Source organism: Alosa sapidissima, chromosome 9, assembly GCF_018492685.1.
Source record: "Alosa sapidissima isolate fAloSap1 chromosome 9, fAloSap1.pri, whole genome shotgun sequence".
Taxonomy (NCBI): Eukaryota; Metazoa; Chordata; class Actinopteri; order Clupeiformes; family Clupeidae; genus Alosa; species Alosa sapidissima.
Genome location: NC_055965.1, coordinates 27,631,045 through 27,656,817, shown reverse-complemented (window position 1 = coordinate 27,656,817; position 25,773 = coordinate 27,631,045). Strand labels below are relative to the sequence as shown.

The following is a 25,773-nucleotide window of genomic DNA, read 5'->3' as shown; positions in this document are numbered from 1 at the left end:
TCAGAGCACAAGAATTTCATTATCAGATTTTGTGTAGATTTTTTCTCAGACATGCCAACATCCAAGGCCAACTGGAAATGTGCAAATGTTTGTTTAGATATTTCAAAAAAATCCACCCTATTCAAGCCAAGGCGTCCCTGGAAAGAACAAAACCTGTTTTATAACTGTTTTATAACCTTGCATGTAAATTAAGTATAAGTATTGGCAGGCGCGCCTGCAGGTGTATGTCCGTACGCACTGTGCGTACCATCAGGCTACTCAACAGCGAGAGAAAATGTCCCTTGTGTGTGTGTGTGTGTATTCACACCAAATTGGCCTACCATACCTTCCCAACTATACACAGTATCCCATTAGCTGCATGCCATCAGGCTATTTACCATTTTCTATTATGTAAAGTTAGTGAACACGTTATCAAAATGAACGTGCACACATTTTGTTTGAGCAGGAGAGAGAATACGTACGCAGGCACGCAATAGGCTACTTGTTGTTTTCTTTTACTCGGCTATCTATATATGGTTATCAGCACACAATGTTGAGCTAATTCACTCAACTCAATACTCATAATTTCTTAATGTATCCCAGAGGCAAGAATGTGTCTCACTAGGCTACTGAATTTGACATTGCTTATGGGGCATAATTAGTAGCTTAGAATAGGGCCTATTGGAAGGTTGTTGTTTCAAGATGTGGACATCAACAACTTGGCATTAATAGGCTACACTGCAAAAACTGCTTATCTAATACAGTCTAACCAAGTGTTATTCATCTTATATCAAGATCAGAAAATATAGTTGGTATTGTTTTCAGTATATAGAGACTTACCTAGTCACTAATTAGTGCTAAAGTGGAGATGCTCTTTTTTGAGGGCATGGCCATAGATAGCCTAGTCTTTGCAAGCAATATGTCTAACAAAAATATGCACACTTATAATAAACTTAAGTTTGCATATTTTTGTTAGACATATTGCTTGCAAAGACTAGGCTATCTATGGCCATGCCCTCAAAAAAGAGCATAATAAAAAAGAGCATAATAAAAATAATAATAATAATAATAATAATAATAATAATAATACATAAACCTTGTTTACTGTCTTGTCCAGTCTTAGGCCTACTACACCCCATTTGTGGCCACTTTGAGATGGTGGTAAACAGGTCTTGATTTCTCAACAAATTACTCTGAGCTCTCTGACTGATCAAACAACATAACTTTTGTTTATGCCATTGCAGACAGTTCAGTGTCATGCGTACCATAGCATTAGTTCCTGCAGGCGCCCCTGAGTATTGGCAAGGTGCTACAACATGGTGTCTCATCAAAAAACTTTCTGCCGGCTAGTTGTATAAGTATATTAGTATATATACTTTTTTGATCCCGTGAGGGAAATTTGGTCTCTGCATTTAACCCAATCGGTGAATTAGTGAAACACAAACAGCACACAGTGAACACACAGTGAGGTGAAGCACACACTAATCCCAGCGCAGTGAGCTGCCTGCTACAACGGCGGCGCTCGGGGAGCAGTGAGGGGTTAGGTGCCTTGGGCACTTCAGCTGCGGCCCACTGGTCGGGGCTCGAACCGGCAACCCTCCGGTTACAAGTCCAGAGTGCCACGGCTGCCCACTCAATATAGTTGTGTAGGCCTATAGAGTTTATTCGAGTTAAAAATTGTTAAGTTCAGTTTGTGATTATGCAATGTGTGTTGTGTTGAACCCCACGGCTCAGCCCTGCACACTCAAACCCACAAACAGCATCACCTCGGATCAGAAGTCGAGCATGGTAGCCTACCAGTCGAGCTAAAAGCCCAGGCTGCTCTTAAGGCATTGGGATTGGGAGGGAGGTTTACAAATGTACATACTGCACAGCTACGGACCAGCTGGCTACCATTACAATTAAATCTGCAAATGATTATTTCGGAATGAGGCTATTGTAGTATAACAACTTCTGTCTATAGGGGAACATGTCCCCCTCAAAGTATATTATGATTATGGCCTTGTATCTAGTGTTGCTGTGTGTGTGTGGCTGTGTGTGTGGCTGTGTGTGTGTGTGTTTGGAGGGAGGGAGAGGGAGAAGTCAAATCATCATAGCATATCGACTATTACAAAAGTATGAATTTCTTATACCCAAATCTGCAGGGTTGGTAGAGTGATCTACTGTAGTAACATTGCATTACTGTGTTTGATGCTGTTACAGCATGACTGCTCTTACGTGAGTTAAATAAACAACTAAGGTTAGTTACACCAGGGAGTTTTTTATCAACTTTTTTGGCTCAAGGTTGCACAATGAAAAACTTTTCACTTGGATACTTACCTTGACTTCACTCTTGGATAGCTATTGACACTATAATCTAGACTGCACAGTGCACCCTAGGATATTCACCCTGACCAAAGTCAAGCATGGATGTATTATGTAAGTACGCAATATGGCAATATATGCTGGTGGATGGTATTTGAAAATTATGCTCTTGTGTTCACATTGTGTGTGCGTGTGCGCGCCCGCATATTTCAACTCAGAAGGAATGATGAATATAGTGGTAGTGATGTTTTTATACAAGTTTTGTCATTTCAGCGATGAGTTAGAAAGAGTAGATATGGCTATGGGTAATCATTGTGTGCATCACCTCACTGTGTGTTCACTAATTTACGGATGGGATAAATTCAGAGGCCAAACTCCTTGTATACACAAGTAACTTGGCCTATAAACCTGATTTGCATTTACATTTGCATATCATGGGGGCTGCCCTGTGGTTGCTGATCAGGAACCCCCGTACTGGCTTTCTGAGGGGACCAAAACCAAGATGGCTGAAAACTCACAGAGGGGCTAGTGTTTATTCACTAGCGTTTCTCAGTTGAGAAAAGGTCAACATAAATAGTAACAACACACAGGAAATCATTGGTGGCAGCAAAACACTTGACAGAATCTCCCAGGACTCCCAACACACAGGAGATAATTCAAGAATTCTGAAAAGACGGGACACTTTGTAAAATGTGAATAAAATAAGAATGCGATGATTTACAAATCATGACAAGCCTAATGTCATTGAGAATAGGCCAAAGACAATATATACACTGTTGAAGGAGAGAAATTGTATTGTTCTTTTGTTTGGGAAAATATATGTTAATTTTGAATTTAGTGCTAGCATTTTTACTGTGTTGCTTCAGCTCCACATTTAACAATATTCTGTGAATGTTTAGTAACTGAGGAGACCAGTAGCTAGAGTTTTGAGAATGTGGTCCCATTTCTGCCCGATATAGGATTTAATCTACTCAACAGTTTGGGGAATTATTAATTACTGGTATGTTTTTCATTCCTTGGTGCACCCAATTACATAGGTCTGGACTGCAGACAGGCCATTTTAGCACTTGGACTTGTTTGAATATTATGCAGAATTCATTTTGGCATTGTTTTCCTGACATAAGAAAGTCTCTCTGGGATGCTCTTTTTTATCCCCATCCATGGTAACAGTTCACCTAATCAATTGTGAAATGTTCCTCCTTTTGTTGTCTTTATTTTTTTGTTGCCTCGTCCCAACTTTTTAAAGACGTATTGCTCATATCAAATTCAAAATATGTGCTTATATTTTCCATGAAATTGTCAAATTCCTTCAACAGTTGATATGTTGTCTTTGAACTATTCTCCATATAGGGGTTGTAAATCATTGCATTTTTTTTATTCACATTTTACAAAGTGTCCCAACTTTTTCAGAGTCGGGTTGTAGTCTCAGGACCAGAGAACAATGACGCGGGATATCTGCACATTTGTTAATAATTTAATCTGTCTCCATGGTAATGATATGGCCTTCTTTGCTCTAAAAAGATTTAATGGATGTTACAGTCAAAACACAATTTGCCTGGCATCTGGCGAACTTACTAAGCCGTCAAGATAGCAATTTCAAACTGGGCATTCCATTGTTCGAATATAGACCTTAAAGTGTGTCTAAACTGGGATTTGGGAATCTGGGTAAAGCTGCAGACCATGTGTTTCAGACCGTCAAGTTAGGGTCCAAGATGTTCGATGTAAGATTGTCAGGTCTGTCTCAGGGATGGAAATTATTACCGGTACAACATTTGTCCTACCACTGGAAAGCACCTGATTGCACAGGTTAACTGGATGATGCGTGGAGTAACCACTTTTTGTGTATGAATGCATTCAGAGCACAAGAATTTCATTATCAGATTTTGTGTAGATTTTTTCTCAGACATGCCAACATCCAAGGCCAACTGGAAATGTGCAAATGTTTGTTTAGATATTTCAAAAAAATCCACCCTATTCAAGCCAAGGCGTCCCTGGAAAGAACAAAACCTGTTTTATAACTGTTTTATAACCTTGCATGTAAATTAAGTATAAGTATTGGCAGGCGCGCCTGCAGGTGTATGTCTGTACGCACTGTGCGTACCATCAGGCTACTCAACAGCGAGAGAAAATGTCCCTTGTGTGTGTGTGTGTGTATTCACACCAAATTGGCCTACCATACCTTCCCAACTATACACAGTATCCCATTAGCTGCATGCCATCAGGCTATTTACCATTTTCTATTATGTAAAGTTAGTGAACACGTTATCAAAATGAACGTGCACACATTTTGTTTGAGCAGGAGAGAGAATACGTACGCAGGCACGCAATAGGCTACTTGTTGTTTTATTTTACTCGGCTATCTATATATGGTTATCAGCACACAATGTTGAGCTAATTCACTCAACTCAATACTCATAATTTCTTAATGTATCCCAGAGGCAAGAATGTGTCTCACTAGGATACTGAATTTGACATTGCTTATGGGGCATAATTAGTAGCTTAGAATAGGGCCTATTGGAAGGTTGTTGTTTCAAGATGTGGACATTTCAAAGTCAAAGTCAAAGTCAGCTTTATTGTCAATTTCTTCACATGTTCCAGACATACAAGAGATCGAAATTACGTTTCTCACTATCCCACGGTGAAGACAAGACATATTTTGCCAATTTAGGTCCACAGACAAACATAACATTCAAGTAAACAAAAAAGTAAGTAAATAAGTAAATAAGAGGGCACATATAATAATGAAAAAATAAGAGCAGCAAAATTTGGTTGAAATTGTGCATAGACAGTCAATAAAATACTAGTGCAAAGTCAGGCCAATAAAAGGCTTGGGTAGTTCTGTTTGACCTAAGTAAGAAAGAAAGTGGCATAGTGGTGCAAGTTATGTAAGAGCAGCAGAAGTGTTGTGTTTTCAGGACAACAACACCAAGTTGTAAAGTGTACAAGTGTGCAAGTGTGCAAGTGGAGTAGTGCAGGCGGCCATTTTGGGTCCAATGTCCAGGATGTTATGTAGCTGAGGGTGGAGGGGGAGAGGAGGGAGAGAGTTCAGCATCCTTACAGCTTGGTGTATGAAGCTGTTGGTGAGTCTGGTAGTGCGGGAGCGCAGGCTTCTGTACCTCTTCCCAGAGGGCAGTAGATCAAACAGATTGTGAGCGGGGTGACTTGCATCACTCACAATTTTGGTCGCCTTGCGGGTGAGGTGGGTGGTGTAAATGTCCTTCAGGGAGGGGAGTGAAGCACCAATAATCCTTCCAGCTGTGTTCACTATGCGCTGCAGGGCTTTCCTGTTGTATTCAGTGCAGCTTCCGCCCCACACAGCGATACAGCTGGAGAGGATGCTCTCAATGGTGCCTCGGTAGAATGTGGTCATGATGGCTGGTGGAGCACTTGCTCGCCTGAGTTTCCGCAGGAAGTACAGGCGGCGCTGAGCTCTCTTCGCCAGTGATGCAGTGTTGGTGGTCCAGGAGAGGTCTTCGCTGATGTGCACCCCCAGGAATTTGGTGCTGCTCGCTCTCTCCACCACAGCACCGTCGATGGTCAGTGGCAGGTGTTGGGTGTGACCTCTCCGGAAGTCAACAACAATCTCTTTGGTCTTGCTGACGTTCAGCAGGAGGTTGTTGTCCCTGCACCACGTGGTCAGATGGTCGACCTCCAACCTGTATTGAGTCTCGTCGCCCTTAGTGATGAGACCCACCAGAGTTGTGTCGTCAGCAAATTTCACTATGTGATTGTTGCTGTAGGTTGCAGTGCAGTCATGCGTCAGCAGGGTGAAGAGCAGCGGACTGAGCACGCAGCCTTGGGGGGCCCCTGTGCTCAGTGTGATGCTGCTTGAGGTATTGTTGCCAACACGTACTACTTGGGGCCTCTGACAGAGGAAGTCCAGTAGCCAGTAGGTACTGAGTCCCAGTTTGTCAAGTTTGCAGATGAGTTGTTGTGGTATTATGGTGTTGAATGCAGAACTGAAGTCTATAAACAGCAATCTCACATATGAGTCTCTTTTTTCCAGGCATTAATAGGCTACACTGCAAAAACTGCTTATCTAATACAGTCTAACCAAGTGTTATTCATCTTATATCAAGATCAGAAAATATAGTTGGTATTGTTTTCAGTATATAGAGACTTACCTAGTCACTAATTAGTGCTAAAGTGGAGATGCTCTTTTTTGAGGGCATGGCCATAGATAGCCTAGTCTTTGCAAGCAATATGTCTAACTTAAGTTTGCATATTTTTGTTAGACATATTGCTTGCAAAGACTAGGCTATCTATGGCCATGCCCTCAAAAAAGAGCATAATAAAAAAGAGCATAATAATAATAATAATAATAATAATAATAATAATAATACATAAACCTTGTTTACTGTCTTGTCCAGTCTTAGGCCTACTACACCCCATTTGTGGCCACTTTGAGATGGTGGTAAACAGGTCTTGATTTCTCAACAAATTACTCTGAGCTCTCTGACTGATCAAACAACATAACTTTTGTTTATGCCATTGCAGACAGTTCAATGTCATGCGTACCATAGCATTAGTTCCTGCAGGCGCCCCTGAGTATTGGCAAGGTGCTACAACATGGTGTCTCATCAAAAAACTTTCTGCCGGCTAGTTGTATAAGTATATTAGTATATATACTTTTTTGATCCCGTGAGGGAAATTTGGTCTCTGCATTTAACCCAATCGGTGAATTAGTGAAACACAAACAGCACACAGTGAACACACAGTGAGGTGAAGCACACACTAATCCCAGCGCAGTGAGCTGCCTGCTACAACGGCGGCGCTCGGGGAGCAGTGAGGGGTTAGGTGCCTTGGGCACTTCAGCTGCGGCCCACTGGTCGGGGCTCGAACCGGCAACCCTCCGGTTACAAGTCCAGAGTGCCACGGCTGCCCACTCAATATAGTTGTGTAGGCCTATAGAGTTTGTTCTAGTTAAAAATTGTTAAGTTCAGTTTGTGATTATGCAATGTGTGTTGTGTTGAACCCCACGGCTCAGCCCTGCACACTCAAACCCACAAACAGCATCACCTCGGATCAGAAGTCGAGCATGGTAGCCTACCAGTCGAGCTAAAAGCCCAGGCTGCTCTTAAGGCATTGGGATTGGGAGGGAGGTTTACAAATGTACATACTGCACAGCTACGGACCAGCTGGCTACCATTACAATTAAATCTGCAAATGATTATTTCGGAATGAGGCTATTGTAGTATAACAACTTCTGTCTATAGGGGAACATGTCCCCCTCAAAGTATATTATGATTATGGCCTTGTATCTAGTGTTGCTGTGTGTGTGTGGCTGTGTGTGTGTGTGTGTGTGTGTGTGTGTTTGGAGGGAGGGAGAGGGAGAAGTCAAATCATCATAGCATATCGACTATTACAAAAGTATGAATTTCTTATACCCAAATCTGCAGGGTTGGTAGAGTGATCTACTGTAGTAACATTGCATTACTGTGTTTGATGCTGTTACAGCATGACTGCTCTTATGTGAGTTAAATAAACAACTAAGGTTAGTTACACCAGGGAGTTTTTAATCAACTTTTTTGGCTCAAGGTTGCACAATGAAAAACTTTTCACTTGGATACTTACCTTGACTTCACTCTTGGATAGCTATTGACACTATAATCTAGACTGCACAGTGCACCCTAGGATATTCACCCTGACCAAAGTCAAGCATGGATGTATTATGTAAGTACGCAATATGGCAATATATGCTGGTGGATGGTATTTGAAAATGATGCTCTTGTGTTCACATTGTGTGTGCATGTGCGCGCCCGCATATTTCAACTCAGAAGGAATGATGAATATAGTGGTAGTGATGTTTTTATACAAGTTTTGTCATTTCAGCGATGAGTTAGAAAGAGTAGATATGGCTATGGGTAATCATTGTGTGCATCACCTCACTGTGTGTTCACTAATTTACGGATGGGATAAATTCAGAGGCCAAACTCCTTGTATACACAAGTAACTTGGCCTATAAACCTGATTTGCATTTACATTTGCATATCATGGGGGCTGCCCTGTGGTTGCTGATCAGGAACCCCCGTACTGGCTTTCTGAGGGGACCAAAACCAAGATGGCTGAAAACTCACAGAGGGGCTAGTGTTTATTCACTAGCGTTTCTCAGTTGAGAAAAGGTCAACATAAATAGTAACAACACACAGGAAATCATTGGTGGCAGCAAAACACTTGACAGAATCTCCCAGGACTCCCAACACACAGGAGATAATTCAAGAATTCTGAAAAGACGGGACACTTTGTAAAATGTGAATAAAATAAGAATGCGATGATTTACAAATCATGACAAGCCTATATGTAATTGAGAATAGGCCAAAGACAATATATACACTGTTGAAGGAGAGAAATTGTATTGTTCTTTTGTTTGGGAAAATATATGTTAATTTTGAATTTAGTGCTAGCATTTTTACTGTGTTGCTTCAGCTCCACATTTAACAATATTCTGTGAATGTTTAGTAACTGAGGAGACCAGTAGCTAGAGTTTTGAGAATGTGGTCCCATTTCTGCCCGATATAGGATTTAATCTACTCAACAGTTTGGGGAATTATTAATTACTGGTATGTTTTTCATTCCTTGATGCACCCAATTACATAGGTCTGGACTGCAGACAGGCCATTTTAGCACTTGGACTTGTTTGAATATTATGCAGAATTCATTTTGGCATTGTTTTCCTGACATAAGAAAGTCTCTCTGGGATGCTCTTTTTTATCCCCATCCATGGTAACAGTTCACCTAATCAATTGTGAAATGTTCCTCCTTTTGTTGTCTTTATTTTTTTGTTGCCTCGTCCCAACTTTTTAGCGACGTATTGCTCATATCAAATTCAAAATATGTGCTTATATTTTCCATGAAATTGTCAAATTCCTTCAACAGTTGATATGTTGTCTTTGAACTATTCTCCATATAGGGGTTGTAAATTATTGCATTTTTTTAATTCACATTTTACAAAGTGTCCCAACTTTTTCAGAGTCGGGTTGTAGTCTCAGGACCAGAGAACAATGACGCGGGATATCTGCAAATTTGTTAATAATTTAATCTGTCTCCATGGTAATGATATGGCCTTCTTTGCTCTAAAAAGATTTAATGGATGTTACAGTCAAAACACAATTTGCCTGGCATCTGGCGAACTTACTAAGCCGTCAAGATAGCAATTTCAAACTGGCCATTCCATTGTTCGAATATAGACCTTAAAGTGTGTCTAAACTGGGTTTTGGGAATCTGGGTAAAGCTGCAGACCATGTGTTTCAGTGTTGTTGTACTTGTTGTTTTCTTTTACTCGGCTATCTATATATGGTTATCAGCACACAATGTTGAGCTAATTCACTCAACTCAATACTCATAATTTCTTAATGTATCCCAGAGGCAAGAATGTGTCTCACTAGGCTACTGAATTTGACATTGCTTATGGGGCATAATTAGTAGCTTAAAATAGGGCCTATTGAAAGGTTGTTGTTTCAAGATGTGGACATCAACAACTTGGCATTAATAGGCTACACTGCAAAAACTGCTTATCTAATACAGTCTAACCAAGTGTTATTCATCTTATATTAAGATCAGAAAATATAGTTGGTATTGTTTTCAGTATATAGAGACTTACCTAGTCACTAATTAGTGCTAAAGTGGAGATGCTCTTTTTTGAGGGCATGGCCATAGATAGCCTAGTCTTTGCAAGCAATATGTCTAACAAAAATATGCACACTTATAATAAACTTAAGTTTGCATATTTTTGTTAGACATATTGCTTGCAAAGACTAGGCTATCTATGGCCATGCCTTCAAAAAAGAGCATAATAAAAAAGAGCATAATAATAATAATAATAATAATAATAATAATAATAATAATACATAAACCTTGTTTACTGTCTTGTCCAGTCTTAGGCCTACTACACCCCATTTGTGGCCACTTTGAGATGGTGGTAAACAGGTCTTGATTTCTCAACAAATTACTCTGAGCTCTCTGACTGATCAAACAACATAACTTTTGTTTATGCCATTGCAGACAGTTCAATGTCATGCGTACCATTAGTTCCTGCAGGCGCCCCTGAGTATTGGCAAGGTGCTACAACATGGTGTCTCATCAAAAAACTTTCTGCCGGCTAGTTGTATAAGTATATTAGTATATATACTTTTTTGATCCCGTGAGGGAAATTTGGTCTCTGCATTTAACCCAATCGGTGAATTAGTGAAACACAAACAGCACACAGTGAACACACAGTGAGGTGAAGCACACACTAATCCCAGCGCAGTGAGCTGCCTGCTACAACGGCGGCGCTCGGGGAGCAGTGAGGGGTTAGGTGCCTTGGGCACTTCAGCTGCGGCCCACTGGTCGGGGCTCGAACCGGCAACCCTCCGGTTACAAGTCCAGAGTGCCACGGCTGCCCACTCAATATAGTTGTGTAGGCCTATAGAGTTTATTCTAGTTAAAAATTGTTAAGTTCAGTTTGTGATTATGCAATGTGTGTTGTGTTGAACCCCACGGCTCAGCCCTGCACACTCAAACCCACAAACAGCATCACCTCGGATCAGAAGTCGAGCATGGTAGCCTACCAGTCGAGCTAAAAGCCCAGGCTGCTCTTAAGGCATTGGGATTGGGAGGGAGGTTTACAAATGTACATACTGCACAGCTACGGACCAGCTGGCTACCATTACAATTAAATCTGCAAATGATTATTTCGGAATGAGGCTATTGTAGTATAACAACTTCTGTCTATAGGGGAACATGTCCCCCTCAAAGTATATTATGATTATGGCCTTGTATCTAGTGTTGCTGTGTGTGTGTGGCTGTGTGTGTGGCTGTGTGTGTGTGTGTGTGTGTGTGTGTGTGTGTTTGGAGGGAGGGAGAGGGAGAAGTCAAATCATCATAGCATATCGACTATTACAAAAGTATGAATTTCTTATACCCAAATCTGCAGGGTTGGTAGAGTGATCTACTGTAGTAACATTGCATTACTGTGTTTGATGCTGTTACAGCATGACTGCTCTTACGTGAGTTAAATAAACAACTAAGGTTAGTTACACCAGGGAGTTTTTAATCAAATTTTTTGGCTCAAGGTTGCACAATGAAAAACTTTTCACTTGGACCTTGACTTCACTCTTGGATAGCTATTGACACTATAATCTAGACTGCACAGTGGACCCTAGGATATTCACCCTGACCAAAGTCAAGCATGGATGTATTATGTAAGTACGCAATATGGCAATATATGCTGATGGATGGTATTTGAAAATTATGCTCTTGTGTTCACATTGTGTGTGCGTGTGCGCGCCCGCATATTTCAACTCAGAAGGAATGATGAGTATAGTGGTAGTGATGTTTTTATACAAGTTGTGTCATTTCAGCGATGAGTTAGAAAGAGTAGATATGGCTATGGGTAATCTGAGGACAGAACTGAAGTTGTTCTTGTGGCAGAGGAAGAGGAGAGAGTCTATGAAAAGGGGAACTGACTCCAGATCAGCTTAACCCTTAAAGGTGTAGGTTTTTGAACATTCTAAGTTCCGCAACAATTGAAGGTTCTAAAATTCTATGTTGAATTCAATGAACCCAGATATTCTTTAGAACGTTCATTTCTCAACATTCCGACGGTACTCCTTTAAGGGTTAAACAAATCAAGGAGTTGAAAAGAGCCTCGGAGCCAAGAAAAATACTCTTAGATGCATCTCAAAAATCACCTCTCAACATCTCTGTTAACAACAGCAAAACAGTAAACAGGTTTGGTTAGTGTTGACTGGAACATTTTGTACATACCATGCTGTCTTGATTTGTACAGACTATGCACCTTAAATTCTTTACTTGGGAACCTCACACATTTGCCATCCCTGGGAACTTATTTCTAAAACAAGTGGAAGAACACATCCAAACAATCACATTGAACACATCTATATTTCCTCTGAGGGCCCTGAGACACTGATAGATTTGTGTGGTCATACTCTGTGTTGTTGTGGAACCGTCCCACTTCAGTGCATCCTGCACCCTGTCCAACAGGTTTCTGCTCCTTAAAATTCCCAGCACTGAGCTGCTTTGTCACAACCCTCATTACTGACATATTATGCTTACGGACACCTGTGAGAGCAGAAGAGAAAGAGTAAGTTTAACCATTGTATATGTTAAACAATATTATTTCAACAGAAAATAACTACATATTTGAAATGTTGTTTCTTTTTTAAAAAAACAAAACAAAAAAACAGTATACAAAACAATGTGAAATTACAGATATTATCTGTAACCTACATTAAAGGTGCTATAAGCGATGTTGAGCAATGTCACTTCTGTGGACGTTCAAACAAAACAGAGAACTAGCTTGCTACTTTCTCCCATTCAAGCTCTCCTTAATTCACATTTCGTCAGTTATTGGCTGGAATATGGTTTGTTATGTTTGATGGGGCAGGTTCCACAAGTTTGTTTTTATTGCCGTTTGCGGAGCCTGGGCTGTCTAGAGACTGTATTTTTTACAGTGTGTTCAGGGGATGTTTTCTATAGGCCTAGGTGACAAAAAATGTTCTTAAGCCTAAAAATGCTTAGATCGCTTAGATCACCTTTAATCAAACCAACTTGCAGGTTTTGTAAAGAGATCGGACTCAAGTGCAGAATCATTTCAAACGTTTACTTTAACAGAAGTCAAAAAACAAATCCAACAAAGAACGGCCTGCCCTATGTGAAAAAACAGGCCCTTGGCCACAAAACTGAAGAAAGCAAAGAGCTGGCAAACCAGAACACAGTCCAAAGAGTATGTTACCTGTGAACCCCCTGCTTTGAGGCGTGTATCGAAGATATGAACCAATTTGGAGTGAAGCTTTAGGTGGTGTTAGACGACAACGAATACGATGCAAACCGTGATATTTTTCTAGTTTGATAGTTTGACCCTCTCATTTAGACGCAAGTGGAGGTTTTACTCCCTCACAAACAGTTTTTAAAAACTCCGGACTGATCGTTTTTTTGGGAAAAGCACTGTTTGCTCGTTTGCGTCTAAACAGGTACAAACGGAGATTTATGTGATGAGGCGGAGATTTTATGTCTGACTGCAACATAAAAGAGAAAGAGGAAGTGATTTGTTGCTATTTTCAGGATTCTGATTGGCTAACATGGGCTTGAGCTTCTCGTTACACTGCTACAGTATTGACATGCTCTTGACGACATATACACGGGTTAGTTTAAACGAAATTTTTTCTGAAAACGGCACAATGTTATTTTTGATTATGGAGAGGGTGAAATTAAGTTTATGAAAATAACCGGCCATGTGTAAACATAGCCTTATATTGGAGCTTGATTTGTTTTGTGATAAATCATGTGAAGCTTCGTTTCACACACTCATGTGACTGCTTTGAAATTTAATTCAAAGCTTAAGTCCCATGTCTACTTAATTATAGTAATTTTTGTTGAATAGTCTACATATTCCGCAATTAGCAGCCTGTCCAAATATAGCATTTGATCATTATTTGTGTAGCCTAAAGTGAATAATTACTCAATATTGATTCACATTGCTTATTATCACATATGAACATCACATTAAATAGCCTAAGACTTCGAGACACGGGGAAAACTTCTACCACCGTTCCCAAAATGTTATCCCAACCAATTAAATAAATTTGCGCCTATAACGAGGGTGGGTGAAGCGTGTTCCCGAACAACTTCTTTTCCTCTGAGGGAATGTCCAATCTTCATCAATGTCATATCGTTGTAGGCTACCTTACGTTGTCTCCGTCTGTAACATGGAACCTAATTGGCTAATTCTAGCTGGTGCCAGAAACGAGCATCCATAAAACGCCATTTTCATAAAAATGGCTGCGGCAGATAGATAGATAGATAGATAGATACTTTCTAATGAGGAGACACAGCACTCAAAGAATCTCCCATAGAAATGTATGGAGTTAGTTCGTAACACAAACATGGCAGTCGTGTACATACAGTATTCATCCCCTTCCACCGCCAAAAGTTGACATGTGAATACATTGTGCTAAACATGTGGTATGTTGTGATCTCGCAGATGGAAGTTAGTGTGTCGTGATTAGTGAAGCATTGCATTTGCGTGGTTCTACCCGAAATAGATGCCCGATAAGTGCCCGAAAAGCATTGCAATATAGCCGCCGAGTGGAGGGACCTGCCTAAAAGGACTTTGGCTGTGGTCAATTTCAAACTTTTTTGGCTAATGTAGCTAGCCTAGCATGGGCCATTGAAATAAATGGGGCGGGACATAGTCAGTTATATATAATACCTCCATGGACACAACTGGTCATTTCTGCTTTGGAAACTAGATTTAATTGGCTTTGAAAAACGCTTGTATTATACATTTATTATAGATTTTGTCCAGGGTTGGGGATAGGGAAAGATGCAATTTGATTAAAAATATATAACTGATGAGTGATGGAAAAATATTTTAATATGATGTAGCATAGAATGTCTATTTTTAAAAGATAGAAAAAATATTTATTTAAGCAATACACCCTGAGAGAAGATTTCAGAAGAGCTAAGGGGCATTGTAAGGCATGACGCGCTAGCGTATGACATTTTGCAATCACATTCACCAACAATTTTAATGAAGGAATTTGCCGTTTTTGTTACATGAAAGCGGCATACACTTGCATCAGAGCTAGTGAGAGGAGTGCGAGCGAGCGAGGAGCGGATGGAACTTTGTTGGAGTGTGGAGGCCGCTCCAATTTCGCTCTCACACCACGAGTCTGAGGCACGCACAAATCCACCCAGAATTCATGTCCTCCTAATGAAACCAAGACTGTGAAATTTCAAAAATATTGGCCATAGTAAGTTCGTTGATGGGGATGGAGTTCGCTAATTATTTTAGAAAGGAAAGTCATAGGGCCTACAAGCGTAGCCTACTATTCCTACAAAACAACTAGATACTAACAATGTAGAGCAGTGGTCCCCAAACTTTTTCTTCCGAGGGCCAGCTCACTATGCCTGGCTCTAAGAGAGGGCCAGAGACTCGGAGTATATCAGTAACCATAAATAGCTTAGTGCTGTGAACAACAGCAGTCTACCTGAAAGCACATGAACACTTGCAGTGGGAGCATAATCACAGGGGCGGATATTTCTAGGTGGCATGACCGGACCATCAGAGGGAATTCTTGTTGTGAAATCAAAATTCCACTGGAGCTCCAAGCGCTTTTGTACATGCAGCCTTAAAACACTGTTTAGCCTACATAACAGCTCTTTGAGTCACTGTAGGCCTACAGTGTCATTTTTGGTACAGAGATAATTTCGATACGGGTGCTATGGGACGGGTGCTTGTGTTTCTGTAGGTATTCGCCGTCTTGATTTGAAAATGAATATTAAGTCATACACATACTTGAATTTCCCCTTGGGGATCAATAAAGTATCTATCTATCATCTATCTACATGTAAAAGGGCAAAAATAGGGCACGGGTGAAAATAGGTAACTTTCCGATTGCTCCCTTCTGTGTTAAAGGTGAAATTGCTTTCTCAATTAGCATTGACCTGTCCTCTTGGTGGTGTCACAAATAATGGCATTTATTCAACAGGAAGCTATCAGAGTAGTGCATTGTTGAAATATCAGAACAATAATGACAACCCTACTGCCAGTTCTATACTGTTGTTTAACAGGGAAATAGTTTAGTTTTGGAGTTCGATTGATCCAAATTATAGTAAATGTCCAATCTCAGAGGCCAGAATATTGTTGGTAGTGTAGTGTTTAAGGGGTCAATCCAAAGAAATGATTGCTTTCATCCTCCTGAGTCCAGTCATGTTTGAAACATAAAGTAACTGATATGTTTCTGATAGAATGAAAGTCTGATGCTGATGTTGAAAGTCCAGTGAAGCCGAAGCAAGAAAGATGGCAGCTGAAGGACCACAGGCCTCCAGAGGTGAGCATATCAACCTCTCTGTTATCTTTAATGTGATATATAATGATATTATACTACATTATATGACAAATATATAATGATTATGATTATTTGCTGAAAACTACAAACATCATTGAGAAGTGTTTGGAAAGTTCAACTGTTCATGAGTGATCAGACTGTGTTGTCTCATGATCAGGTGATATCTCCAATCTAATAGACTTGAGGATTGTGCTGCTGGGGAACAGAGACGCTTGGAGGAGTTCAGCAGGAAACACCATCCTGGGCAGAGAAGAGTTTGACCCTGATGTGAGAACACTGCAGTGTGTGAAGAGACAGGGAGAGGTAGCAGGGAGACAGGTCACTGTGGTGGACACTCCAGGATGGAAGGATTATAGTGAATGTTATTATAAGGACTCTCCTAATCTCCTTAAACAGGAGATTGTTCTCAGTGTGACTCTGTGTCCTCCAGGACCTCATGCATTTCTGTTGGTCATCCATGAGAACATGACCTTCACAGAGGCAGAGAGAAAAGCCACATCAAACCACCTGAGTCTTCTGGGCCATGGAGCCTGGGAACACTCTCTAGTTCTGTTCATTCAGGAGACTCCTGCAGAAGAGAAAGCCTTTGAGGTTAAAGGGAAAATGCTCCAGCAGCTTGTAGAGAATTGTGGGAAAAGATATCATGTCCTCAACATCAAGAACAAGGATAAAATGCAAGTCACAGAGCTGCTGGAGAAGATAGACAAGATGGCGGCCGGGAATAGCAACAGTCATTATGAGATGGACAGACAGAGACTGGAGGAAGTAGAAGAGAAGAGAAGAAAAGACAAAGAAAAGGGAACACGAACAGCAATATCTAACCGATTATTAACAGGTAATTTGTATCCAGTTGAACTCATGTAGTGTTCTGTAGTTCTGCCAACATTTAAATGGTTTACATTGGTTAATGCAGTGGAAATGTTTTGAATGATCCATTTATTGCTTGGATAAGTAGATATATTGACGGTTGTACGTGTGCTGGTGAACGTTTGCAGAGTCATTCCGTCTCCTTTCACCCAATGCCTCCCACCTGACCATCTCAGAATTTCCTTAAACAATTCTGGTAAAAAGATACACTTCTTAATATTACAAATCCAAAATATTAAGTCTCTACTGTTAATAGTTTTCTCATTAAAAAATATTGAATGAGGGGTATCAGGGCATTTTTTGGCATCATATTCTGAAAAGCCATTTTAAACAGCAATATCTGGAAAACTCTCACATGTAGCCTTCACATTTTCTACAGTCATTATCTGTTACTAATAGCATCCAGACATGGAATGTCAGGTGTGTAGCTCAAGAATAACCTAGAATGGTAGCTACTTCTTCCAAAATAAAATAAAATAGCATATTTGAAGAGTTGTTGAGTCCCCAGTTTTTCAGGTAGAAGACTTAGATTTTACAGTAAGCATCTCTGGTACCAGGTTAAACACTGTACTCTCTTAGATCAGACATTAAGGCTCAAAAATGTGTATTTTATGTGTATTTTTCCCATGTATGACAACGTCTTCCTTAGAGACAATCATTGAAAATAATGTGTTTCAATTAACACATGCACAAAATTGTTGAGTTGGTAGCTTTACTCAAACTATATTAGTTTTTTCTGATTGCTTAAGCACATTTTTTGTAACTATGGCTTTTTTTTTTTACAAAACTCTACACACAAATAGGAAAACCTTTCACCCAATCAGCATAACATTGTAGTTCTCTTGCAAAGCTAGCACACCTTGCTTAACTCTTCACACCTTCGTAAAAATGATGTTTTCGTATCAAACAGTAAACACAAGCTATCACAATAGTAAGCACACAATGTGCCAACTACACACTGATGGTCTGAATAAAAAACACATCTGGCTTTTGCTTTCTCTGTGCACAAGGTAGACTATGTCAGTTTGAGGTCATACTTTTGTCATAGTTCTGTAAACATACAGGGGATCCAAACTTCAAGTATTGGTATTTATTTACACATCAAAACAAACACAAGTGTGTTTTTCCAAGTCAAAACACAAAATAGCATTTCACTGAGACAAAACAAATCAGTCTACATCGGGTCGTCTCTCAAAATTCTGTCTACATCAGTCTACATGTGGGGATATTGTCGTGTCAGGCCTGGATACGGCATTCCAGAATATATTTTCCCCGGTGCCTTGGACTAGGACATTGCATGTGATGTAGACGAAATTTTGAGAGAGACGACCCGATGTAGACTGATTTAATGATTGCTGGCAGTGTTTTACCTGCCCTATGAGTACACTACAGTAAAAACTCAGTGTATTTTGTTTATTTATTTCGTATTTGTTAGGTTTGATTGATTCATGGTTGATCTTGGTAGATATGTAAGAGTCAATATTTCACGGGAGGGGGCAGCGCCCTCTATTGACCAGCCGCCACTGCCTTTTATTAGAATTTTTCCAGGAAATTCAGGTGGGAAGATTTTCAGAATTTAGATGAAAGGAGATGGAATGACTCTGCATTCTTTTTCACTGAACTATCATCCCTGCTAAAACTCGGCATTGTTCTGCCGCCCCATGTTTAAATGCTCCATTTTAAGTTTGTCCCATTTTTAAATGCTACAACTACATGTGTTCACTCTATTAGGAACATCATCACCCCTATCAGAGTTGAGAGTTGTGCTGCTGGGATTTAAAGATGCTGGGAAGAGTTCATCAGGAAACACTATCCTGGGCAGAGAGGAGTTTCAGCCTGGACAAAGATCTGCTGTTTGTGTGAAGAGACAGGGAGATGTAGCTGGCAGGCAGGTCACTGTGGTGGAGGCACCTGGATGGTGGAGTCATTATTCTAAGGAGTGGAGCCCTGAAATGACCAAAAGAGCAATTCAACTTAGTCCAGGTTTGTGTGGCCAGGGGCCACATGTGTTCCTTTTGATCACACGAGCAGACATCTTATTCACTGAAGCACAGAGAATTTCAGCCAGGCAACACCTTGAGCTTCTCAGTGAGAGAGTGTGGAGATACACCATATTGCTATTCACCCATGGAGACTGGCTGGGAGACACACCCATAGAGCAGCACATTGAGAGTGAAGGAGATGCCCTGAAATGGCTCACTGAGAAATGTGGGAACAGATATCATGTCCTCAACAATCACAACAGCACTGATGGAAGGCAGGCGACGGAGCTGCTGGAGAAGATTGAAGACATGGTGGCAGGAAATGGCTGCTCTCATTTTAAGATGGACAGAGGTCTTTTGAGAGACTTAGAAGAGAGAGAAAAGATAGAAAGAAGCAGAGCAGAAGAGAGAATGATAAAGGTGAAGAAACAAAGACATGATCTCAGGTCAACACAGGGTGAGTAGGATGGATGGATATACTATAAAAAAAAGTATTTTCCCCCTTTTTGCTTTTATAAATAGAACATTGAACTTTGACATTAGAGAGTTTTTTTTTTTTATTAATTGAAAAAAGCCTATAGCAAATTGGCCAATTCAATTTATAAAAGCAAAAAAAGGAAAAATATTCATGGAGGGGTTAATACTTGTTATACAGTAGGCACTGTATCTGAATCTATGCTTTTAGAAAACATGGAGAGCAATTAAATGTTATCGCATATTGTTGATCTGCATTTATTTACTTAATTATTGAATAATTGCATCAGGATAGTAGAAACAAAAATAATACCAAAAACAGTTCAGTATGTTTGTGCCTACTTTTACAGGTCAAATACATCAGTCATCTCTGAGGATTATTTTGCTGGGGTCGAAGAACTATGGGAAGTCTTCAACAGGGAACACCATCCTGGGTGAAGATGTGTTTGAGTTGCGCACTATATCAAAGTGTGAGAAGAGAGAGGGGGAGGTGGCAGGGAGGCAGGTCACTGTGGTCGACACTCCAGGGTGGGAGCTACACAGCATGGATAATCCTCCTGTTTTTCTGAAGCAGGAAACTTTAATGAGTGTGTCGTTGTGTGATCCTGGACCCCATGTTTTTTTATTGATTGTAGCTCTAGACACAGCTGTGACTTCTCAAGTCAGACTACAACTGCAAAAATATCTGACACTGTTTAGTAAGGCTATCTGGAGTCACACCATGGTGCTGTTTGACTTTGGAGACTGGCTGGGAGACACACTCATTGAGCAGCACATTGAGAGTGAGGGACGGGATCTTTGCTGGCTCATTGAGCAATGTGGGAACAGATATCATGTATTCAACAATGAAAAAAAGGATGATAAAGATCAGGTCACAGAGCTTCTGGCGAAAATTGAAGAAATGTTAGCAGGAAACAGTGGACATCACTATGAGATGGACAGAAATAGACTGGAGGAAGTAAAGGAGAGGAGGGAGAAAGAAGAAGAGAGAGCAACAGAGAGACTGATGAAGGTGGAGAAGCAAAGACAACACCTGCAGTCGCTGAAGCGTGAGTTTGTCTCATTGATGTGTTTTGTAATAAAAAAAAGAGTTTGTCTAGTTGTTTTTAAAGGTCCCATGTGTAAGAAGTTCTCCCATCTAGTGTTTAGGGATTATATTGCAACCTAATAGAACTACGGTAGCCGTCGTATATCAAAAACATAACGCGTTGAGACAAAACTGTCGCAGAAGGAGTTGCAGCAGTGTGAATTAAATGGTGCACGTCGTTGCCAGCTGTTGCAAGTCGTCGCGAAGCATTTAACGTTACCATATCTACTCTGGTCGCACCTCATCTCGTTGTGAATCTACTTAGATGATGGCCCTAGTTCCGGACTCATAAATAGGCGTGTCAAAACATAAGCGTTTCTCTTTTGTCATTGCTTGTGTGTGATGCCAACGAAGCACACTTTCGGACATGGAATAAATCATTTAATTTTGCCTGTTAACCGAGCTAGTTAGCTAACGTTAGCACAGTAAACTGAACGTGAATGGGAATGGCTAGTGATGTTCCCTAGCTAGGAAGCAGGACTTGTACATTGTTGCAAACTAACCTGAAATAACATACATTCAGCAACTTTGTGGTAGTCTGCTAGTTCTAGCAAAACTATGGTAGGTTACTTTATCAACTGTCTCTGGTCTAGAGCCTTTGAACATGTGGTTGTGCACAAGAGCTTTGACAGACAAAACAAAGTTATTTTTTCTCTTTATTTGTTTCGTTGGAAAATGCCAATGTCAGAATGTTAGGAAGACATGTAGCTTGTAGAAAATGGGTTCATAACTTACATCGCTTAATGTAGGGAAACTCAGCAGATGAATCCAAGAAAGTTTTTCTTTGCATGCCAAAGACGGCGCTGTATTTCACAAATGTCCCTAGCCGCTCACCGTTATTTTAAAATGGCACACATAGATAGAGCGTTTATTCTATGGTTTATTCACCTTATTCCCATATCCCGCGCACAAACATTGCTATTGCTATTACAATAGCTGTAATTTCTGTATTTTATTTTACAGAAAATACATGCCCCCTTTCAGAGTTCAGAGTTGTGCTACTGGGATACAGAACATCTGGGAAGAGTTCATCAGGAAACACCATCCTGGGCAGAGAGGAGTTTGACCTGAAGAGAAGAACAGCTCAGTGTGTGAAGAGACAGGGAGAAGTAACAGGCAGACAGGTCACTGTAGTTAAGGCTCCAGGATGGTGGATTAATTTCAACCTCAAAACCTGTCTTGAGCTCACTAAACAGGAGATCGTGTTCAGTGTGTCTCTGTGTCCTCCAGGACCTCACATTTTCTTACTGATTGTAAAAATAGCCGAAGCGTCAACACAGGATTACATTAGAAACATCCAAGAACATGTGGAGATTCTCAGTGACAGAGTCTGGTGTCACACCATGGTGCTGTTTACCCGTGGAGACTGGCTGGGAAATGCAACCATTGAGCAGTACATTGAGAGTGAAGAACATATCAGATATCTGGTAGAGAAATGTGGGAACAGATATCATGTTCTCAACAATGAGGACATAGGTGACAGAACACAGATCACAGAGCTGATGGAGAAGATGGAGGAAATTATCTCTGGAAACGGAGGCCGTCACTATGAGATGGACAGAAAGAGACTGGAGGAAGTGAAGGAGAGGAGGGAGAAAGAAGAAGAGAGAGCAACAGAGAGACTGATGAAGGTGGAGAAGCAAAGACAACACCTGCAGTCGCTGAAGCGTGAGTTTGTCTCATTGATGTGTTTTGTAATAAAAAATAAAAGTTTGTCTATTTTTTTAACTGCCATAAATTGGGTAATATGTGAATTCAGTTAAATAAAAGGACTTGGTTGTATGAAACATTTACCCAAATATATATCAGTAGAATGCATTAGACACACCGTAAAATGTTCTTCATCAAAGTAGAATGAACAATGCATGTAATAAAAAGAAACGGTAACACTTTACTTGACGGTATCTATATAAACAAAAACTACATGACAAAAACTGAATGACACTTGACAGAAGCGACTGACATAAGCGTTATGTTATGTCATAAACATTTATGACTTGTTTCTAATATTTATGACAGTGTCATGTTACTCTTATGTAGATACCATCAAGTAAAGTGTAACCAAAGAAAAATCTACAATAGTTGTCATTTCTGTATTTTATACAGCAGGACATGCATCCCCCCAGTCAGAGTTCAGAGTTGTGCTGCTGGGATACAGAACATCTGGCAAGAGTTCATCAGGAAACACCATCCTGGGCAGAGAGGAGTTTGACCTGAAGAGAAGAACAGCTCAGTGTGTGAAGAGACAGGGAGAAGTAGCAGGCAGACAGGTCACTGTAGTCAAGGCTCCAGGATGGTGGAAGAATGTCAACCTCATAAACACTCCTGAGCTCACTAAACAGGAGATTGTGCTCAGTGTGTCTCTGTGTCCTCCAGGACCTCACATTCTCTTACTGCTAGTACAAGTAGCTCAATCTATCGAGCAGGATGACATTAGAAACATCCAAGAACATGTGGAGATTCTCAGTGACAGAGTCTGGTGTCACACCATGGTGCTGTTTACCCGTGGAGACTGGCTGGGAAACGTAACCATTGAGCAGTACATTGAGAGTGAAGAACACATCAGATATCTGGTAGAGAAATGTGGGAACAGATATCATGTTCTCAACAATGAGGACAAAGGTGACAGAACACAGATCACAGAGCTGATGGAGAAGATGGAGGAAATTATCTCTGGAAACGGAGGCCGTCACTATGAGATGGACAGAAAGAGACTGGAGGAAGTGAAGGAGAGGAGGGAGAAAGAAGAAGAGAGAGCAACAGAGAGACTGATGAAGGTGGAGAAGCAAAGACAACACCTGCAGTCGCTGAAGCGTGAGTTTGTCTCATTGATGTGTTTTGTAATAAAAAATAAAAGTTTGTCTATTTTTTTAACTGCCATAAATTGGGTAATATGTGAATTCAGTTAAATAAAAGGACTTGGTTGTATGAAATATTTACCCAAATATATATCAGTAGAATGCATTAGACACACCGTAAAATGTTCTTCATCAAAGTAGAATGAACAATGCATGTAATAAAAAGAAACGGTAACACTTTACTTGACGGTATCTATATAAACAAAAACTACATGACAAAAACTGAATGACACTTGACAGAAGCGACTGACATAAGCGTTATGTTATGTCATAAACATTTATGACTTGTTTCTAATATTTATGACATGTTTATGACAGTGTCATGTTACTCTTATGTAGATACCATCAAGTAAAGTGTAACCAAAGAAACATCTACAATAGTTGTCGTTTCTGTATTTTATACAGCAGGACATGCATCCCCCCAGTCAGAGTTCAGAGTTGTGCTGCTGGGATACAGAATGTCTGGGAAGAGTTCATCAGGAAACACCATCCTGGGCAGAGAGGAGTTTGACCTGAAGAGAAGAACAGCTCAGTGTGTGAAGAGACAGGGAGAAGTAGCAGGCAGACAGGTCACTGTAGTCAAGGCTCCAGGATGGTGGAAGAATGTCAACCTCATAAACACTCCTGAGCTCACTAAACAGGAGATTGTGCTCAGTGTGTCTCTGTGTCCTCCAGGACCTCACATTCTCTTACTGCTAGTACAAGTAGCTCATTCTATCGCGCAGGATGACATTAGAAACATCCAAGAACATGTGGAGATTCTCAGTGACAGAGTCTGGTGTCACACCATGGTGCTGTTTACCCGTGGAGACTGGCTGGGAAACGCAACCATTGAGCAGTACATTGAGAGTGAAGAACACCTCAGATATTTGGTAGAGAAATGTGGGAACAGATATCATGTTCTCAACAATGAGGACATAGGTGACAGAACACAGATCACAGAGCTGATGGAGAAGATGGAGGAAATTATCTCTGGAAACGGAGGCCGTCACTATGAGATGGACAGAAAGAGAGTGGAGGAAGTGAAAGAAAGGAGGGAGAAAGAAGAAGAGAGAGCAACAGAGAGACTGATGAAGGTGGAGAAGCAAAGACAACACCTGCAGTCGCTGAAGCGTGAGTTTGTCTCATTGATGTGTTTTGTAATAAAAAATAAAAGTTTGTCTATTTTTTAACTGCCATAAATTGGGTAATATGTGAATTCAGTTAAATAAAAGGTCTTGGTTGTATGAAACATTTACCCAAATATATATATATATCAGTAGAATGCATTAGACACACCGTAAAATGTTCTTCATCAAAGTAGAATGAACAATGCATGTAATAAAAAGAAACGGTAACACTTTACTTGACGGTATCTATATAAACAAAAACTACATGACAAAAACTGAATGACACTTGACAGAAGCGACTGACATAAGCTTTATGTTATGTCATAAACATTTATGACTTGTTTCTAATATTTATGACACGTTTATGACAGTGTCATGTTACTCTTATGTACATACCATCAAGTAAAGTGTAACCAAAGAAACATCTACAATAGTTGTCATTTCTGTATTTTATACAGCAGGACATGCATCCCCCCAGTCAGAGTTCAGAGTTGTGCTGCTGGGATACAGAATGTCTGGGAAGAGTTCATCAGGAAACACCATCCTGGGCAGAGAGGAGTTTGACCTGAAGAGAAGAACAGCTCAGTGTGTGAAGAGACAGGGAGAAGTAGCAGGCAGACAGGTCACTGTAGTCAAGGCTCCAGGATGGTGGAAGAATGTCAACCTCATAAACACTCCTGAGCTCACTAAACAGGAGATTGTGCTCAGTGTGTCTCTGTGTCCTCCAGGACCTCACATTCTCTTACTGCTAGTACAAGTAGCTCATTCTTTCGATCAGGATGACATTAGAAACATCCAAGAACATGTGGAGATTCTCAGTGACAGAGTCTGGTGTCACACCATGGTGCTGTTTACCCGTGGAGACTGGCTGGGAAACGCAACCATTGAGCAGTACATTGAGAGTGAAGAACACCTCAGATATCTGGTAGAGAAATGTGGGAACAGATATCATGTTCTCAACAATGAGGACATAGGTGACAGAACACAGATCACAGAGCTGATGGAGAAGATGGAGGAAATTATCTCTGGAAACGGAGGCCGACACTGTGAGATGGACAGAAAGAGACTGGAGGAAGTGAAGGAGAGGAGGGAGAAAGAAGAAGAGAGAGCAACAGAGAGACTGATGAAGGTGGAGAAGCAAAGACAACACCTGCAGTCGCTGAAGCGTGAGTTTGTCTCATTGATGTGTTTTGTAATAAAAAATAAAAGTTTGTCTATTTTTTTAACTGCCATAAATTGGGTAATATGTGAATTCAGTTA

The 25,773-nt window shown here is 40.5% G+C and overlaps 2 protein-coding genes across 2 annotated transcripts in view; one reads left to right on the top strand and one right to left on the bottom strand.

Annotated features, from left to right (window-relative positions):
• LOC121719390 (NACHT, LRR and PYD domains-containing protein 12-like) overlaps window positions 1–25,773 on the bottom strand; it is a 705,660-nt gene that overhangs the window by 248,757 nt on the left and 431,130 nt on the right. The gene's annotated exons all lie outside the window — the stretch shown is intronic.
• LOC121719376 overlaps window positions 12,349–25,773 on the top strand; it is a 176,079-nt gene continuing 162,654 nt past the window's right edge. Inside the window, exons 1-7 of the mRNA XM_042104889.1 lie at window positions 12,349–12,367; window positions 16,036–16,118; window positions 16,294–16,971; window positions 21,510–22,214; window positions 22,653–23,360; window positions 23,810–24,517; window positions 24,972–25,679. Coding sequence (XP_041960823.1) covers window positions 16,088–16,118; window positions 16,294–16,971; window positions 21,510–22,214; window positions 22,653–23,360; window positions 23,810–24,517; window positions 24,972–25,679 — 3,538 coding nt within the window. The 5' untranslated portion in view covers window positions 12,349–12,367; window positions 16,036–16,087. The remainder of the gene's footprint in view (window positions 12,368–16,035; window positions 16,119–16,293; window positions 16,972–21,509; window positions 22,215–22,652; window positions 23,361–23,809; window positions 24,518–24,971; window positions 25,680–25,773) is intronic.